General features: G+C 43.0%; 1 protein-coding gene across 8 annotated transcripts in view; it reads right to left on the minus strand.

Annotated features, from left to right (window-relative positions):
- GLI3 (GLI family zinc finger 3) overlaps positions 1-21,160 on the minus strand; it is a 284,194-nt gene that overhangs the window by 10,358 nt on the left and 252,676 nt on the right. For all 8 annotated transcript variants that reach the window (XM_054237018.2, XM_078342254.1, XM_078342256.1 and 5 more), the window contains 3 exons: positions 7,947-8,096; positions 6,898-7,062; positions 1,428-1,718 (listed from right to left, as the gene is read on the minus strand). In XM_054237018.2, coding sequence (XP_054092993.2) covers positions 1,428-1,718; positions 6,898-7,062; positions 7,947-8,096 — 606 coding nt within the window. The remainder of the gene's footprint in view (positions 1-1,427; positions 1,719-6,897; positions 7,063-7,946; positions 8,097-21,160) is intronic.

Genomic DNA, 21,160 nt, shown 5'->3' on the forward strand with positions numbered 1-21,160 from the left:
CAAAAAAGTATATAAAACACAGTTTACAAACTGATTAAAATACAGTGCTCAATCATAATGTATGTATAAACATTTTATTAAGATACTTTTTTAAAACAAAGAACAGCTACCCACTGAGTAATAATGAAAAATCTGAATAGCCAATTTGTGTTATTTTTGGCTAGACTTAATGTCACTCTCTAAGACTCTTAAGAGTTCAAAGATAAACTCAGCAAGTCATTAAAATATAGCCTCCCACCCTCCCGATGGTGACGTTGTACATTACTTCCCACCCACACGTACTGCTATACAGCACCATCACTCGGGAATTCATAGGCTGCCCATCCAATTGACAGACTGCTCTAATTTTAAGAAAATGCTTGCTTTAAGTATAATTCTGTCTGCCTGATCATTTCCGTGCATCTGGGAATCTGAGCATGAAATTTCTCTCTGGTACACTTAGGTTAGAGAGTGACAGCCCAGAACCCAATATATCTGCACAATTAAATCCATTCTATGCATGACCAAATGGGCCGAATCTCCTCTACTATCTACTCTTTTTATTTTTCTTGTTGTCTTTGAAATTTTTAGGTGTTTTACAAAATCACATTCATGAAGCAGAGTCGCCAACTGAGGTTTGAAAGAAGCTGAACGAATAGCAGAACCCACATGTCCTATTAGTCACCAAACAGAGAGATGTTTGCCTACTGAACCTTTCAGATCCCTCCCTTGTGCTCTGCCTCGCTGGTTCAGGCCCAGCTGGAGAAGTGATCTCCAGTTTACCCAATCTCTAGACTGGTACTGCAGTGGTTTCCTCAAAAAACAAACAAAAAAACTCACCCCTGCTGTGCCCATCCCCTCCCACCCCTGTGCTCCTCCCCCACCCCCACCTCCTTAGCTCTTCCCTCTGGAGCACGGAACTCCCACCCCATAGCCTCCTCCGCCCCGACTGACTGGCAGTTCACCCTCTCTTGAATCCTCTTTACACAGACTTGTGTGTAAGCCCCCATCACACTGCATGGTATTTGTTTTTCAGTCTGTCTATCCCATTGGACTGTAAACCCCTAAAGAATACGGGCTGTGGTTTATTTACCTTGGGGTCACCAGGGCAAAGAAGACAGAGCATGTTTACAAGAAGACTCAGTGAATGATTTTTGACATTACAGACACGCTGGAGAGACAGACAGTCGTGTCTTTCTTCCTTCCATGGCACAGTGGTATGGCTCTGGGAGGGATTTTAAAAATCAGTTAGGCAACCTGGAAACTCTTTTTCTGAGCTAATCAACTTCAAGTAAGCAGTCCAGGTCACTGCCCTCATGACCTCCTCAGGTGAGAGGCAGCCTGACACAGTGAGGACTGGGGAAGTCCTGTCCCTCTATGCACCCTACCTCGCTCTTTTAAATGACCCCGGGCCTGCTGTGAAGTCAGAAGGCGAGGGAATGACATACCATGGGCTTCTCTGCCTTGACGGTTTTCACCTGGAGGCATTCTTCCCGCTTTGAGGTAGTGTTGCTGAGGTCCTGCTGCTCACCGAGGGCTCCCTGAGTCAGCCTGCCAGGCGACCTGGACTGTGAATGGCTGCCGGAATCTCTCGGGGGTGGGGGCCGAGGATGGATATCTCCTCGCTGCTTCTTGGTGACATGAGCCTCTGGGCCGTGCACTGTCTTCACGTGTTTCCGGAGGGAGCTTGGGTCTGTGTAACGCTTAGTGCAGCCCGGGATTTTGCACACATATGGTTTCTGCCAAATGCCACAAGAATGAGGTAAGAGACTGTTATGAAAGTGATTACGCCCCAGCCCGAAAGTCCTTTATGGTTGCTCATTACACTTTTAATCCTTTCAAAACACTTTCACAAGGCTTTGAGGTGTTCAGATACCTCTAGGAATTAACGGTTTAATAAGGCCATTAGAACACAATTCTCTGTCCATAGAATCTAGGTTTAATAGGTGATGGCTTGAGAGAGAGGGGCTCAGGGAGAACTGAGAATGTGTAAATTGCCTTGATGTTCTCGGAAGCATTTATACTGTGAGTGAGAAGTATCATGGTGCCATCAGAGGCACCTGATAGATATTTGATGGCGATGATGACAATGAAGATGGCTTAAAAGATACCCATCATCTAATCAGAAGACTGTACACCTTTCAGAAGAGGTTGTGTGACAAAATTTCTTATGGATGTCCTGGTTCTGAGACAGAATATCACTGTGATCCTTTTGAAAATGTGCTATTTATGCATAGGCATCATTTTCAAATTGCCTATGGCCTCTCCCATGTTAGATTACACTAAAATGTGCTTCTCCTTTGGGTAGCATTACAAGTGTGGAGATATTCAGGGCTCAAAATAGCCAGAAGCTTTCTGATCTTCCAAGCTGGAAAGACCTATTATAGACTGTCCGTGAACCCTCATCCCAAACTTCAGAGGGCTGACAGATGTTTTGGGAACCAGGATTTCTGGTCTGTGTTCTTCTCCTGAGCTTTATAACTAAGGTCTATAAATAATTTCACGCTAATCTCATTTTCTGTGTGGGTCAGTGATGAAGCCTGAGGATGCAGTCATAAATAATTATGTGAATGCTTATGTCAGTGAAATACTTTCTCAAATCACAGAACTGCTGGCCCTTGCTCATGACCAACATCACACTCACATGTGAGTTTGTCCACTTGGCTTGAGATATAATATATGAAAGGAAGTTTTCATGAATATATATTTATATCTACATACAGCAGAGGATGAGCTTTTACGTAAGCAATTGTCATGAAAAGCAGGATTAATATAATGTACTTATTATATTTAAAATGATGCTGTGTCTTGTAGAATGTATGTCTAAAAGATGCTTTTTCACTAAAAGCCCAAGAACAGCCTGAGTGCTGCCTAAAATGCTGAAATGTCCTAATGCAGTGAAGCAAAGATCCTGAAAATTATCCTGAGAGGTTTTACCTCCAAACTTGAGATTCCTTTGGGTAGAACTGATTCCCATTAACTATGAATTACATCTATTCAGGAGCTTGTGTGATTTGCAGTATATATAGATATCTATATATAAAATGAGATGAGCACATCAAATGCTATGCATTAGGGACAGAAGAATGGCTCTGACAATTAGTGCCATTACCTTACAGTGTTCTGACCCAGGCCCTCTGCTTGATGTTCACAGCATTGCTGTGACAGGTTACACCATCAGCAGGCAGACTGGGACATATGGGGCAGAAGTGTGGAGACCAGAAGGAGAGAGGGAGCACAAAGTCTGCATGTTTGAAGAGCTACTCTTCCTATAAATATATGCATGTACATCATGGGTTAGCCTAGAACTAAGGACGCAGCCAGTGCATAATGAGTATACAAATGTGGCAGCTCTTGCTCTTCCAGAAACAATAGCCTTTAGAAGTGCACCTGTGCCCAGGTGTCCTTGGGTGTGAACAGACACATTACCCACAAAACCTCACAAGAGTACAGGTTCAGGAAATGTGTACCTCACAACGACACAACATAAACAATGTATATTAACCCTTCACATAGCTTTTGCCCACAACTTTTGTTGTGATCAGTGACTGAAATATGATTAGGGGCTAAGAAAAATGTTCTCAGATTTACTGAGGTACAAGATTCTGCAAGCGCAAAGTTGCATATGACAAGATTTAATCATAAGAATACAAAATCCAGTAAGAAAAATAAGAAGATGCAATGATCTGTAATATAAAGTGTGGATCCTATGTAAGGGTAGAGACAGAAGAGGGTGAGCTGAGATCATAATGGGAAGCATCAGTTATTGAGATTCTATATCTGGGCATTAAGCCCAGATAACCTCACACGGTTATTGGTAAGCATTAAATTAGATCCTATACATGAAGTGCTTACCAGGATGCATGGAACGTAGTAAGCACTCAATGTACAGGGCTTTGATTAGGAGTCATTTTACTTGGGATGCCAAAAAGAAGTGTGCTCAGCAAACGCCCAGTGGCAGAGACACTTCATGCACCCGAGCATGACAGTCCACAGCAGCGGCTTCTGGAAGGTTTCATTCATGGTCACGATAGTGAGAGCTCAGGTCTGGAGGGGTCAGCTTGGGTCCTGCAGGAACAGGCACTTATACAAGCTTAGGGAGTGAGTCTCAAGTTTCCCTACAGGAAAGAGGGAGCCATTGCAGCTTTCTAGACAGGGAGGTTCAGCTGAATCAGAACTCAGGAAACTTGTTTAGTGGTATCTTTGGGGTAAAAATGAGCTGTGTGATCTGGAGTAAGAAGTCCTGTGAGAGCTATGGTTGGTCTAGCAGCCCTAAATGAACAGGACAGCCAGAGGCACAGAGAAGTGCCAGAAATTACCCCTTTCCTGTTCCAGTCCATTATTTTCTTGGCCACACTTAGAATAGCAAAGGGCTTGACACATAATGAGCTATCAGTATTTGCTTAATGAATAAATGAGGTTGCCATAAGGGGAAAGAAACGAAAGCAAATCACTTATCTAGGATAGTAAGATTGCACAAATCTGGATTTCCTGGACAAACTTAATTTCGATGCATCTGAAAATGTCCATGATTCATACACAGGGCCAAAGCCTTGCATATATAGAAAAAAGAAATACAATGTGTTTGTAAATATGTCTGTGGGTAGAATTTTAATTATGAATTTATGATCAAGGTTAATAATTTAAGTAAATTGCTCGAGTGTGATCAATATTATTGACCGAGATAAGAGATAACTCAGCTCTCACACAGCAGTGCACTTTTTACCTTGCAGAAGAACACAAGCCCGACTCTGCTACAGTTAAAGCACACAGGCATGTGCGAATATTTTAGGTCCATAAAAAGATTAAAAAGCTTGGTAATTATCTTTATATGTGTGGATTCTGATCCTAACATACCCACTGGCCAAATTTCTCCATGATAATAGGGGAGAACATTGGCCTAACATCTATAGAAATGAATGCCCTCTAAATTTCTAGCCAAAATTATACTTAAATATATGAAATAGATAAATACATTCTAAGTTAAGTCAAAACCTCTTAAAAATTTAAATTGAAATATAGTTCACATGCCATAAAAGTAATCCCTTTAAATTGCATAATTCAGTGGCATTTAGAGCATTCTAGACATTGTGTAATCATCACCGTTACCTAATTCCAGAATGTCCTCACCACCCCAACCAAAAAAACCTGGTACCCATCATCAGTCACTGCTCTTCACTCTCCCCACTGCTTCCGGCAACCACGAATCTACTTTCTATTTCTATGGATTTGTCTGTTCTAGACTCCCTAAAATTTTGTACAAAATAAGTATAATAGATTGTATTTCAGGTACTGCATACCGTAAAAGCATTTTTACATTAAAAAATGGGGATGTGGCATCTTTAAAATGTCTTCAAACAGTTGAAAAGAACGAGATTCTAAATAACTTCAGTTTCCATGATCTTTTCACATCAAAAGTTGGTATATGTGAACTTACATGTGTGAGTCTGAGTGTGCTTTTTACAGAGCGTGGCTAATCCCTTTAGAGATGTTTTTGCTCTGTCAGTTTGAGCTGAAGAAAGCATGGTGAGAACTATCTTTGTTACCTCAAAGCCAAGTGAACACTGAGCAGGACTCACTTTGTCTCTATCGAGATTCTCTCTGTCCAGCTCTGTCTGAAAGATCACGAATGGGCTTGACCTGTACTCATGAGATCAAATGACAGCCACTCCAAGGTCTCATGTGTGTGCAATGTTCCTTCTCTAACACATTTCAAGCAAACTGATGACACACTTGTAGCGTGAACTATGTTTCATGTTAACAAATTCTGGTTGGCTATGCTATTTACACTCGAAGTGTGGGGAGTCTTTCTGTTAATCTCCTGATACATTAAAGAGAAGGTTTCAGACAAGCTAGAATTTGAGCTAGACCTCTAAGGCCAAGCTGCAAATCTGTAGGAAGATGTGCACTAATGTAAGCAATGAATCTGGAATAATTTTCATTCTTATGCCTCTCTACAATTTAGGGGGGATAACTACCTAAAAATAACAGTAACACAACAGGAACCACCCTGAAGCTTTATTCAAAATGTTGTCTTAAATGACCGCCTAGAAAGTAGCCTGGGTTTCTGAGACCATCTTCCAAGTTCCTTTAGAATTTACAATGTGTGAGGCCAGGCGCAGTGGCTCAAGCCTATAATCCCAGCACTTTGGGAGGCTGAGGCAGGTGGATCACAAGGTCAAGAGATCGAGACCATCCAGGTCAACATGGTGAAACCCCGTCTCTACTAAAAATACAAAAAAATAGCTGGGCATGGTGGCGCGTGGCTGTAATCCCAGCTACTCAGGAGGCTGAGGCAGGAGAATTGCCTGAACCCAGGAGGCAGAGGTTGCGGTGAGCCGAGATCATGCCACTGCACTCCAGCCTGGGTAACAAGAGCGAAACTCCGTCTCAAAAAAAAAAAAAAAAAAAGAATTTACAATGTGTGAAAATTGCATTTAGCCAAGGCTGGTTGCTCTGTAAAACTCTTTTTTGATATAATACATTTGAAGGTACCCACTTGGAGGAAGCAAATAAAAGTGGACGACTTAGCAGGAAGCTGTCAGCTGTCAACATGCTACTTCTTAACATATCCTTGGGGCTTACGGGGTCATCCTTTGCATGGATTCATGTTATTTTGGGCAGAGTGACTGGCTCGGATTCCTAGTTAAATGATTTGACCAGTAGGTGGCAGTTCAAACTAAAAAGTTCACTGGGGTTTTAAGAAGTTTCCTCTTCATCTCTCATTATTCTCCAAATAAGGTCCAGTTTTCAGTCCCACCTTGGAAGCCCAAGCCTTCACCTGCAGGGGCAGAGCCCACTCATGCTGGGAATGGCCAAGAGGAAAACAAGACAGAACACACTACGCCTTCCCATGTGCCTTCCCGGGGATGGTTCTTTGTTTCCTATGCAAACTCTGTGCCCATGGAGGCTGCTTACCTCATTGGAATGCGTTCTGTTTTGGTGCTTGGCGCGATCAGAGGCATTTGAGAAAGCCTTGTTGCAACCTTCGTGCTCACAGACATATGGTTTCTCTCCAGTGTGAGATCTCAAGTGTGTTTTCAAGTTTTCTAGTCTCGAGTAGGCCTTTGTGCAACCTTCAAACTGAGGACAACAGGTAAATCTGGATTACTCTGCACAATGGCAACAGCAGCTACGCCTAACACACCCTCCAAGCTGATGAAAAACTAACGTTTCAAGGGTCAGCAGCTTTTCAAAACCCAGGAACAAAAGTCCACTAAACTCTGCATTTATTGGGATTCAGATGTAGCTTGGTACCGTTCAAGATAAAGAGTTTTCAGTGCCAGTAAAAGTCCTGAAGTTTTGTGTTTTTTTTTAATAGACAGCTCAATGTGGACAATGGGTTTCATTATCTGCTCATTGATCTCCTCAAATTCCCACTGATTTCAGATTCAGCACAAAGTTCATTAATATAGCTTTGTGTCCATACAAAGACATGGAATTTGATCATGCTTGTAAAGGGCCTTTAAGATGTAAAGTACCACGGCTCAGTGTGCCCAGTGCGCCTTGTGGGCACCACAGTGAGGAATGCACAGCCTTGCAGCAGGCCTGTCCCATTCCATGCGCCTATGCTGTGCCCAAGGACTCACTAGGAAAGGAAGGGAAAACTTTAAAACCTGGTATAGGGATTAGCTGTTTTAAAAGTCAACTTCTACTCTGTAAGTTGGAAGCTGGCACTTCCCTTTGTCTTCCGAGCCCCAGGATACCCTAAGTTGTTGGGCCTCGGCCAGCAGGGTGACTCTGTGTTCATTCCCTGTGCCAGCCACCGCTGCCCCCTTGCCACTCCGCAGAGCTGTGCTGTCCAACTCAATCACTCAAACACCCAAGTATTTATCACCAGACAGTACTGCAGTCCTCTTCTCCTGCCACCCAACTGCGCTTCCCCGGAGCTGGAGTCATGAGCTTGCACAGCTCTTCTGAGTATGGGGAAGGACCCACGTGTGCCTGCCGCCCACTTCTGTACTCACAGTGCATTTGTGAGGCTTCTCGCCCGTGTGTCTTCTCATATGTACTACCAGCATATACTGGGCTTTGAAGGGTTTCTGCTCTCTTGAGCAGTCCAGCCACCTGCACACAAACTCCTTCTTCTCTCCATGGATATGGTCATTATTTATATGCTGGAGTTTGGAAAAAGAGAGAGAAATGAAATGGAAATGTATTCCTCATTTCTGAAGGCAACAGAAGAAAAGGCAAAAAATGCCCCGATCTTAAATCCTACACAAATAACTTTACCATACTACAAATTTTAAACATTCTAGTTAGTACACTTCTCAAGTAAATCTGCTTCTGCTAACTGTGTATGCATGCTTTTTAACCCGTGGGAGTGGCATGACTGGGGCAGAGCCTGGCATCCGAGGAAATATACCACAGTACATCGGGCATCTGAAGAGCAGAGTTCAGTTCCAGGTTTGGGACCAGCGAGTTATGAAATGGGGTGAGCCACTGTTGACCTTCCTGAACCTCTGTCATTTTTCCTCGTCAAGGCTGGGGATCGAGGCTGAACAACTGCAGAGACATTCTCCAGCTCTCAGGCGCTAGGCCGTGGGTTAGTGCCGTGGCTCAGACTTCAAACAGGGAAGGCAAACACAGACACGCACAGTTCCAGAACAAGAAAACCAAAAGCACTTAACTTGAGCTCAGGGTTAATCAGACTGCTTCCTGAGTAAGAATTACAGAGAAAAGAAGGATCCTGAAGAGAACTGCGTGGTTATCAACAAATGAGGAAGTCTTCCAGGGCCTCAGTTTTCTTCTCGTAGAAAATAAATGGATTCACTAGTTGCTAGGGGCCTTTCTAGCTCTAAAATTCCATTTAATTCAGTTTTTAACAGAAAGATAAAGTTCTCTGAATTACTTACCATTTCAAGGTTTTAGAATCATTTATCTAATTTCTTGGTAATACAACTGGGAATCATTAGAAACCTGTTGCAGAACCAGAGGAAGAGAGGCTTCTTAATTTCAATCAAATTAAGATCGATTTTGATAGGATGAGCATATGATTTCAGTGTCCAGCTATAGACTACTGAAGACATTTGTATCCTAGGTTGATGCTCTTGGTCTTTGTTCTCTGGTGATTCTGCCTATTTGCCTTAATTTAAGGCTTGTGGGAACACTTTCTCAAGTATACATAGAAATACACATACGACCAAAAAACTTCATTCAATAAGAGAAAGCTCCCTTTGGCTCCATGCCCTGCGTGGTAGCGACACAACCTCTCACTACTTTCCTGCCGAGACCAGGGCTCCTAAAGTGGTGGTTCGCTGTGGGTCTGAAGGTAAAGTTCTGCCCTCAGAGAGGGCCTTTCCCAGTTATTCCACTAGATGGCCTACTCCTTTAGGGAAAAAAAAGTTTTATAAAAAATAAAGTTTTCTGTGCTGTTTCTGGAGTTTAAAACTGGGTGAGGACAGAGAAAAGAAATTGTTGTTCTCTATCTCCTCTCCTTGGAGCAGCTCCCAGAAAAATCTGATGAACAGCAGAGAGTGATTTGTACATCGCAGCACACAAGGAGACAACCAGGGTCCCGTCAGAAGCTCCGAACATGACACAGAAACGGTGGTGGTGCGGGAGCAACCCCACGGCCAACAGATGCGGGTTTCCTATGAAAAGCCAACCACGCTCCATGTGAGAGTTTCTTAACAGTTATGATGATGCACACAGGTATAGGAAGAGAACAGATGTGCTGGACAGGGGACAACGGTCAATCCACACATGCCGGCTTCCAGTACATCTCTGTAGACCACACACAAGACCAGGGCTTTCCCAAATGTGTGCTGAAGCCCAGCGTTTGAAACCAAGCCCACATCACACAGAGGGGTTCTATGGATTCTCAGACGGGAGAAAAAGAAGTGATTGCCCAAAACCACAGTTGCTCTTGGTTCAGTTTTCCAAGCTACTGGAAACAAAGCTTGGGTCCTTGGATTAAGGCACATGAAAGAGAAGGGAAAAGAGGAAGGAAGCAAGGGAGGCAAGCAGAGAGTGAGGGAGAAGGAATGGGAAGAATAAGGAAGGAGCCCATGAGGGAGACAGGAAAAGTTACAAGTGGGAAACTGAATTACAATTTGTGCTGAGCTGATCGCTTAAGGCAGGATCCATGTCTTTTAGCTCCCTGTTCTCTCTCATGCTTTCGTGAGGATGTGCTGGGTGCCACTCACACCCGGCCCTGCGCTGGGGAACATGACAGACATGATTCTTGCCCCAAGGAATTAGTCTACCAGAGGGAAACCAGTAATGGCTTAAATTACTATACCATTACAGTTGTGATAGGCATTATGAAGGGAAATAACAGGGTTTCATCAGAACATGTAATGGGATCCTCCGTCAGTGTGCAGCATCAGCAATCAGGGTCTGCTTCTCCAGTGGAGCAGCATTTACTGCAGGACTGGAAGGATGAGTACAGACAGACCAGGTGTGCAGGGAAGGATGGGGGCGGGGAATGGGACACCACAGCAGACCGATGACACAGAAGCACCCGCAGAAGCACAGAGCCTGGTGCCTTTGAGGAAAGGGTGAGGGCCACGCATGGCAGGAGAGAACTGGCCAGGGAGAGACTGCCACTGCTTCGCATGGCGAGAAGGCATGAGTTTTCTGTGGGTCAAGTGGACATCAGCGAGGTAGAGAAGCTTGGGCTAGCTTGCCAGGGCTCACCTAAAATGCTGTGCGTCTCCAGCACATCTCCAGCAGTGAGAATGTGGGAAGTACCCCAAGGTAAAACTCACATACACCCCAGGGAAAAGCCAGGCTTGCAAATCTGCTCCTGCAGGAGAGCATCAGGGATACCTGGTGCTACTCAAGGGAGCAGGGAAGGCCAAGAGAGAGAATCCAGCAGTGGTCAGCAAAGAAAGACTCATCGCTTCCTTTTCTGTCTCTTCCAACACACTGCAGGAGCTGAACCCTAGAAAGAAAGGGAAGACGTCTCCTGGAGGCAAACCCAGGCCCCGGATCCTTTAGGTGAGGTAGCATAGGGAGGGCAAACAGCCTGCCAGTTCCCTTGAGGCCCGTGTCTCGCTGCTGACAGGGAACGGAAGGCTCTGGATTGGACCTGAGATTGGAGGTTTAAAATGGACACACTTCAGTAATCCAAAGTGACTGGGAAGGTGCAGAATCTGCCTACAACGGTGTTGAGGGATCTGCCGCAGGATAGGGAAGGGAGAGCTGGCAACAAGCAGGGGAAGGCTGTGCCTGGAAAAATCCCAGTCATTCACATGTATATCGTGCCCAGCTTCTTCTACCTTTGCCACTGAAACAATGTGTGGAAATGTAAGTGGTGGGAAATCCCATGCCAGTCAGCAGACATAAACACCCTGGTTATCTCCATTTGGGGAGGGGTGGGGGAACTTGCGCTGGGTGGCTAAAGCACTCTCATTTTCAGTAAGGTTAGCATCTTGGGAATGTTCGCTTTCCACCCCCTTTGACCTGAGTCCCAACTAATATGCTTTTGTAATTTTCTGGAACTGCTCTTAAGTTCAAACTTGCATTGAGACCAGAGTTATTCTTCTCTAAATGAAATTGTACAACCTAGGAGGATGCGGAGCCAAGTCGGTCTTCCTCCTCTTCACCGCCCAAATGCTGCGCAGAGGATGTAATCAATTGTTATAAGGGAAAAGGAGGCATCTTTCTGCCTGTTTAAGTTGTCCAAATGTATTTCAAGCTTAAGGTATTTCCTAGAATTATATTTCAAGTGAAAATTAAAATCCTAAGAACTCACAGACTTCACATGTGCATGTGTTCTAAATATTGATTTTCCTTTAAAAACCTGCATTGGACTAGACATGGTGGCTCACACCAGTAATCCCAATATTTTGGGAGGTGGAGGCAGGAGGATCACTTGAGGCTAGGAGCTCCAAGACTAGCCTGGGCAATATAGCGAGACATGTCTCTACAAAAAAAAAAAAAAAAAAAAATCAGAGTGTGGCGGCATGGGCTTGTGGTCTCAGCTACTTGGGAGACTGAGGCAGGACGGTCACTTGAGCCCAGGGGGTCAAAGCTGTAGTGAGCAAGGATTGCACTACTGCACTCCAATCTGGATGAGCAAGACCTTTCCCAAAAAACAAAAAAGGCATGGCCCTCTGCAGAGGGCCTATATCACAGTGGACAGAGCATTCAAGGGTAGTGGAGGACGCTTCAGAAATTTCAGACCAATTTCTGAAGAGTTGTATACCTTTGGACATGCCAATTCACCTAATTGGACCTTGCTTTTCTCATCTGTAAAATTAGACTAATGAATTAGATGAGGTGTTGGCAAAACATTTTCTGTAAAAGCTAGACAGTGAATATTTTAGGCTTTGCAGGGCTGTAAGCAGCACAGATAACATGTAAATGAATGGGTTATCTGATCATTTATGGATGTGGAAAACTTTCATGTGTCATAAAATATTCTTTGACTTTTTTTCAACCTTTTAATTGTGCAGAAACCATTCTTAGCTCAGTCTGCACAGAAACAAGCAGCTGGATTTGGCCTATGAACCAAAGACTGCTAACCCCAAACTGGACGTCCTGTTTCCTTCTTGTACGAACATCTGACAGGTGAGCCCTCAAACCTGAGTAAGTAAAATTAGAAGGAGGTACATTCCAGTGTGAGAGAAAAAAAGGCAGTAGGAAGGACTGAAAATCAGGATGTTGGGCTATAAAAGGGCCCCCGAGGAAGGGAGGGCCATACATTTAGACCAAACTTCACTGTTCGTATCATATTCCTAGGAGTAAGTAAAAAACACACATTCTTTTTTCTCACCAAAATCCAAGGTAGGTAAGAAAAGTGACACACAGTGAATTCTTAACATTCAACAGACAAATTGATCCTATGTGAAGCTGACCTGAAATTCAATGGGCACGAATTTATTTGTGGTTTCATTGAAAATTTGACTTCCCAGCAGTGAAAACGTTAATCAAATATATAAATAATTTAATTGGAGGGAAAATAATGCATGATTAAATTCCAAACTAATCCAACACATAGACATGCAATTTGCCAGAGGCCTGAGAGTCAGAAAGAGATAGATGGTGTAAATTACAATGTTGCATGCCAACTCCCTTGGCGCGGCCACTCTGAACTCTCCCTGTCTGAATAAACAGGGCCAGGACACCAGGACCAGGCAATTTCCCCAGAAAAGCCAAGCCCTGAGACTGAGCTTCCCAATGGGTCTGTGTCTTCGGTTTTCCCATTGGGATTGCAAGCATTAGCCTTTTTTTAAAAAAAAAAAATCCATATTCACTTTATTTTTAAACAGAGGAGCATGTACCCAAAGAGAAGCAGGACTGAGAACCATCACGGGGGTTTGCTGGAAGAGATCTGCCCCAGCCTTCTGACTTCAGAGTGTCTCAAGCTCCAATGGCCATGGGGATGGAGCTGCCCCTTGATACGCACTTTAGAAAGGTCAATTTCCCCATCCCCCAAAAGAAATGGAGAAAAAGAGGTAAGAGGTCAATGAATCCCTGGAAGACTGTCCCAGCATCCTTTCAGGGATGGTGTATGACTGACCACCAGTCCACAAATGTGACTGGTAAGGGATCTAGTAACAGCAAATGGAGCTAGGCAGAGTATCAGCCTGGATGACATACACCCAGCACTAGAATACACCTTTCATTAGAACGAAGGGAGCAAAGCCCTCAGAAAAGGGAACTGGTGACTGAGGAAGTGAATACCTCATGAGCCCATAGCAAACTGATGAAGTGATGTTTTTTTAATTGTCATTGAATGGGAGCAAAATGAGCCAAGACTCAGTATTTCTTCAATTGTTTCTTCCACTCCTTTGGGGCTCTGGGAGCCCACCGAAAGGTGAGAAATCACAAACTAGTTTAGCAATTAAGAAGACAGGAGGTGCTTCTTTCTCTTAAGGCAGTTTCTTTGGGGAGCTGAGCCCTGGATGTCCAGCAAGGAGGCGTGGAGAGCTCCAGGAAGAAACGGGAGAGTGCAGCTTTTCTTTCACTAGTAGCAAAACAGATGCCACAATAGACTTCACTGAGCTAATCAGGGTCCTTTCTTCTCACTTTGTTATTTCACTATTAGCTCAGAGCAGGCAGTTTTCCCTCAGTCTGCTCCTAACCCTCCAGATGAAAGCACGCATGCAGTCCATGGCTTGCACTCCAAATAAAGCCTCCATTCACTCAGCTCATGAGGCTGGAAGTACACTTCTGCTTTCTTTCAGTCTCCTCTCCACTGATTCCCACTCAGGAATACAGTTCCCTGGATCGGTAAATGTCCTCCCTTCTAAGTGACTTCTTCAAAATGCTACCACATGGCTCAAATGTGTGTGCACAAGATCGGCACATTCCCATTCAAACCCTGCCCAAGGGTATCACTAATCCACAGATACACACCTGGCTGCCTCAAAAGTCTGCCCACTCTTTAAATCAACCAGTTTCTTAACATCAAGAAGGTGAATTCCACTGTTGTTATAAAAATATTACTTTTAAGCACCGCTAAAAACAGTGCTGGAGGGAAATGCAAAGCTTCAGGCTCAACCCTCGCCAGTTACCAGTCAGCTCCCTTGTGCTTGTATATTCCACACCAGTCTTTCTGTTGGTGTCTAATGTTTCTCAAATCCCACAAAACTGCTTTACCAATTTAAAAGGTTTCTACAAACCATGTTGCCAAGTTCATCACAGCACAAGCTACATGTAAAAGCAAAATACACGGTCATAGCTTTCAAATATATATGATCTCTCTCACATACACACACACACCCTTGTACACACACACACACACACCCATGTACACACACACACCCATGTACACACACACCCATGTACACACACACACACACACCCATGTACACACACACACACACACGGTGTTATGGCCCTAATAGAAAATAGAATAAGGGCTTAGAAAGCAGTGTACACACACACACACACACACACCCATGTACACACACACGTACACACACACACCCATGTACACACACACCCATGTACACACACATACACACACCCATGTACACACACACCCATGTACACACACATACACACACCCATGTACACACACATACACACACACGTACACACACACACACACACCCATGTACACACACACACGGTGTTATGGCCCTAATAGAAAATAGAATAAGGGCTTAGAAAGCAGTGTGTTTCATATATAAACATCTAAGAAAATGGAACAGTGTTTCAGGATTGCAGTTCACCGGGTTCACTGGTGAGTCATTGGTGGAAGCCGGGCACACTTGCTCCACCCCGAGTTGTATTTCCAATCCTGCCTTTGCTACCTTTCTCTCTTTTGAACCATTAAGATGCCACCATTTGATGTGGTGATTATATTTTTTCAAGGTAGAAAATAAAACTGAAACATCACCTTCTCAGAACGTCAAACTGGAAATGTTTGACAGTTTCTAAATCTTTTCATGTTACTCTACTAGGTTAGCTCATAAATGCAGCTTGAGTTAATTAATACACTGAACAGGATTCAATACTTTGAAACTTCCATGGGATTTGCCGGGGAAAGATATTAAGAAAGTCTACTATGTTGACCTAAGGTGGAATATGAAGAAATAAAGAATTTCAAGTAAGCTCAATTTTCAGTGTTTCTTGACTTCATGTTATAAGCCTATTACTCTTTAGGTAGTAGCAGAGAAACTTCTGGATTACTAACCCAAGGAAAATAATTTAGAATCTATTAAAATGTAATTTACATTAAAACTGATTTGTGAGAAAGACTGAAATGCTTTGCCTAAAAGAAAACTTTCCACAAGAATTCCTCAAAACTTTCTATCTGAAATATGGTCTATACCTTCCAGTTTTGTGTATTACTTGATAAATGTAACGGTTTTGAAAGTTTTACAACTGTCATGATGTGGATTATGTTGGGGATACCTTGTAATTGGATTCCTAAAGCCTTCACTAGGCAGACACTGAACAAAACATGAATCACAGACTATCAGGACTGAAATAGGCCTTATATCTCAATATGCACTTTAATTTTAGATAAATAAAATAATTTAAATTGTTTTGGTGGCAGCCATCAATCTTCCTTCCTAACAGATTATTTAAAAACCTGAAACAGCCTGCTGTGAGAGGGATCTCCCTGAGACTTCACAAAATGCCTATTTCAATTCAAACTGGTTAATAAAAATATCAAGGCATCTTTCAGTTTCTGACATAACTATAAAATTATACAGGAAAATATCAAGAGGACTCAAGACTCTGGGTGCGAACCAGTATTCTCTTTATAAAAAAATAAAGCAATTTCTTATTTGTGAATATTAAGAATTAGGATGAGATTAAGAAAACAATATGCTTCTTGGTTAAAAATGAATAAATAAATGGAGTCTTCTGGCTGTTACTTGAATCCTGCTTTTAGATACAAATGTGTAACAAAATTATTTTTTCTTATGTGTAAGAAAAGCAACGTTCTTTAATAAGGTACATGTTTTATCTGAACAAGGGGCTTTACAATGTTGGACTTGGAGAAGATAAACGAACTAACTTAAAATATGGCCCCCACCCTATCACCTCCCCAGACCTCCCCAGGGAAAGCTGGACGTATGTTTCTCTGCAGCAGGACACCATCCTCATTTCACATTTAACACTGGAAGTCTATAAAAACGAATGAAATACACATACATGTTATAGCATGGTTGAACTCTGACGGCATGCTAAATCAAAGAAGCCAGTCAAAAAAAAACATAAATGCTGTATCATTCCATTTATATGAGTACCCAGAATACGTAAATCTATGTAGAGAAAAATGTGGGTGAATGGAGAAATTGGGGATGACAGCAAAAGGGTACGGGGTTTCTTTGTAGGGTAAGGAAAATGTTCTAAATTGATTGTAGTGATGGTTGCCCAGCTTTGAGAATGTATCAAAACATATGAATTGTTGTATTCCTTAAATGGATAAATTACACGGCAGATAAACTATATCCCAATAAAGATATTATACTACCACCCCACGCCTCCAAAGAAAAACACACAGAAGTGCATTGGTGATGAAGTCTGGTAACAGGAAAGTATGGGAGAATAGGAAGAAGGTTGAAAGGACAACCAGGTAAAATGGAATCTGACTTTTAGAGCTGCACCTCACCTTCAGACCGAGCAGGGTAGGGCCCCCGCAAGTGTTTTTCCACTGAAGCACAAGACTGCACTTTAATCACAAGTTCTGCTGCAACACGCGCATGCGCGCACACACACACAGGTTGAGTCAAAGTGGGTTTCATACTGGCCTCAGTTAACAACCTGGGAACCTCATATAAATGACAACTTCTCTGGGGCCTTGACCTGGTGCGGTGGCTCACGCTTGTAATCCCAGCACTTTGAGAGGCTGAGGCGGGTTGATCACCTGAGGTCAGGAGTTTGAGACCAGCCTGGCCAACATGGTGAAACCCTGTCTCTTCTAAAAATAGAAAAACTTAGCCAGGCATTGTGGCAGGAGCCTATAATCCCAGCTACTCAGAGGCTGAGGCAGGAGAATCACTTGAAGTCAGGTGGCGGAGGTTGCAGTGAGCCGAGATCACACCATTGCACTCCAGCCTGGGCAATAAGGGTGAAACTCCATCTCCAAAAGAAAAAAAAAGAGGTGGGACCTTAAGGAGGTGATTAAGTCAAGAGGGTGAAGCCCTCATGAATGGGATTAGTGACCTTATAAGAGGCTGGAGGGAGTGGTCTCCCTTTCTGTGTGAGGACACAGCCAGAGGCTCCAGCTATGAGGCACAGAATGAGCCCTCACCATACACTGAATCTGCTGGTGCCTTGACCTTAGATTTCCCAGCTTCCGAAACAGTGAGAAATCAACTTCTATTATTTATAAATTACCCAGTGTTAAAATAGTTCGTTATTGCAGCAGAAACGGACTAAGGCCCCTAATCACTAGCAGAAACTATAAAAGTGCTCCTACTCTTACAATTTTGTTTCCTGAATTCAGAGTTACTTTACTAAAACAAAAATTTAACTGTTCTTTCTTAAGAGGCTTCTCTTACCATCTAATAAGGTGTCTTTTGTTTAAGAGCCTCTCAGAGTTTCTTTCCTGGAGTGGTCTGTATTTAAGTCCCATTGTGAGTCTATATAGAGATGTAAAATGACATCCTTAAGACATTCTAAGACTGTACACATCGTTTCTACAAGTTACTGGATAGGTATTTTTTTCTACCATATGCTTTTAAATGTCAACTTTGTTTCAGCCGGATGACAACAAAACCAGAAAACTCTTCTTAAGCAAATGGATTAGGGGCTTAATTACCGAAAAGAAAGATACAAAGAGTTAAACGAGTAGGATTCAGTAGTATCTATTCTAGAGATAATAATAAAAGACTATTAAACCCAGATACAAGATGATTTTAACTGTGTCATCATGGAACGAAATTGTTTCGAAAACCATTCTCCAAAGGGGCACCTTCTATTTCATCTCTGCAACAAACAAATCCAGCAAACATGGTCAGCGCCAAGGTTTCTGGTTTGAGCTCTAGCCCCAGAGGTGGTGCAGTTAAACCCCAATTTCCTGTTCCACAACTGGCTCCTAGATGAGGAAAATAGAAAGGCCAGAGGAGCTAAGAAAGTGGCTATAAATGCAACCTCTCCAAAGGATCAAATGAATTCGTCACTCATATGCGTGGATCATTTGTACAAGTCCAGCCTATGGAGAAAGCATTACCATCCATTGCAATTGCATTTATCTCCAAGGTAAGGATTTCAGAAGCCAGACTGTATCCCAGAGCATTAAAATTCTGTCACCTATGGGCTTGGTTTTTCTGCCAGATTTAGACAAAAGAGTTAATGGAGAGTTTTTCTCTATACTAATAGCAATTTTGCTATTCAACCTGTTGTCAAAATAATGCTTATTTTGGGCTGGGTGCAGTGGCTCACAACTGTAATCCCAATACTTTGGGAGACTGAGGCGGAAGGACTGCTTAAGCCCAGAATTCAACATCAGACTGGGCAATATAGTAAGACCTCATCTCTACCAAAAAATAAAAATAAACATTAGCACATGCCTGTAGCCCCAGCTACCTGGGAGGCTGTTGTGAGCCGAGATTGCACCACTGCCCCCCAGCCTGGGTGACAAAGCAAGACCCTGTCTGCAAAGAAAACAGAAAACATAATGCTTATTTTGCTCTAAAACTTTGAAAGGTAGGACAAATAGGTATAACAGTATTTATAACAGCACACTTGCACTTTTAATTTTAGGGTGTTTAACGCTTACACACACACACACACACACACACACACACACAGGATGACTATCACTAAGAACAGAGAAGACTGAATTTTTAGTCTCCCTGATTACAAAGGTAGACACAAGCTGTTCCTGTTGGAAAAGCGAGCTACCAGGAGTACCATGACGTAGAAAAATGTTAGCCTTTACTTCCTAATTTTTATGATCTCAGCAATCCATTTGAAGCCTAAACATATAGGTATTACTCTAGTAAAAGATCTGAACACAGAGTATGATTTTGAGAAAATTCAGAAGTTAAGAATAAAAAACATAAATGAAAAATGAGATCCAACTCCGAATGGATGGTCTCTGTCTTCAGTGCCCAACGAAAGCAACCATACTCCCTCCACATGACCCCTGGTTCCAAACATCAGAACAATGAGCTCTTGAACCAACATCCAAGTTTAGAAATGCTGATATAGTTGTGGTCAGTAAAACAAAGGTTAAAATAATCACAGATACAACGAAATGTATTTGGATTTCAAGCAGATTTGGAGAGAGCATTTTTAATATCGGGAGAAAAGTCGACAATGTCTTTGAATGGAATCCTTTGAAGACGGGAGGTAGAGAAATGTTTCTGGTACCAGCCACAGTCCAACTTACATCCGTGGTCATGGCTGTCCCTGAAGGCCTTCTGCTCGTCACATTGCTAAGGGAGGTCTTAGGTGTTAAGTGCTGGGAGAACTTTCCATTGGCAGTTAAACATAGATTAAGAGGGGTGTGTGTGTGTGTGTGTGTGTGTGTGTGTGTGTGTGTGTCTGTGCATGCATGCGTGCGTACATGCATACGCAGAGAGAAAGGGTGACTGCTGATCACAGTAGCACAGGCACATCTCAAGAACTAGTGGAAGAAAGGAAGGAGGCAGGCGAGTAGGCAAAATTATCCATTTGGAAATCTGCCCACGGTCCCTGCTGAGCTGACTCATTCATTCACTATTCACTCAAAGCTTATTTATGATATGACAGTTACTGTGCTAAATGCTGAAAAGGCAAGACAGAATAAGACATGTCCACTGGATCTTATCCAGTGTTGGCTGCAGGAATGCAGCAAGGAATACTGTCTAAAAATTACCTTCAATGCATGGACACATTTGCTTGGCAATTAAAAGCTAGCTACTCAGAAGAACGCGTGATTCTTTTCCTTCCCTCACATTCCCGACATCACAGAAAACTAGCAGGCCCATTACCTAGGGCTTTTCCAGGGTTGTCCTACCAAACCAAGGTGGAACGCCAGACCCTCTGCTTTGGCATGCTTTTCAACATGTAGAAGTATCAACTCTATCATTTTTCAATCACTTCTTATTCACAAGCCACCCTGGTGTGCAGTAGCTCTCCTAAACATCTCAACCCCCTATTAACAGTACATCTAAGCATATAAAAACGAAATCTCCATATACACAATCTGAACACTACGAGTTCTATGCTAGATTGGAATTTTCTTTAGCTTGTTAGTAGAAGGCATAGAGTTTAGAGAAAGAGCATAGGCCCAGATATTAGGCTATAGGGATTAATTCATTTGCATGTTCTGGGCAAAACAAATAGGAGACATAGGAATCGTACCTGAGTCTAAATGAGGTGAATGGGAAACAATGGATAGGCACTAATAAAACAGCGAAGACAGGGAGGTTTCATAAATAGGGTAGTTCAGCTGAATTCCGAAGGAAGAAAGGGAAGTTGACATAGGAAAAAGTGAATTGAAGAAGAAAGAGATACAGAGGCCCAGTGTTAAACACAATGTGTTGGAAAATGATGCCACATGTATGGTGGGGTGTGTGTGTGTGTGTGCATGTGTGTGCATAAATGCGTGTATGCGTGCCTATGTGTGCACATGCTGCTGAGTGGCTATAGGATGCGTGCTGCAGAGGCAGGCTGGGGAAAAACTATAAGGGGTGTTGAGTGCCCTAAGGCATCCAGATCCCAGGCAACCAGGAGCAGGTGTTAAGCAGGGCAATGATGAGATTTGCGTTTATAAAAGGTAACTCTAGGGGCATCACGGAGGCACTAAGCAAAGACTGAGCAATGAACCCATCTA

Source organism: Callithrix jacchus, chromosome 11 (assembly GCF_049354715.1).
Source record: "Callithrix jacchus isolate 240 chromosome 11, calJac240_pri, whole genome shotgun sequence".
NCBI lineage: Eukaryota > Metazoa > Chordata > Mammalia > Primates > Cebidae > Callithrix > Callithrix jacchus.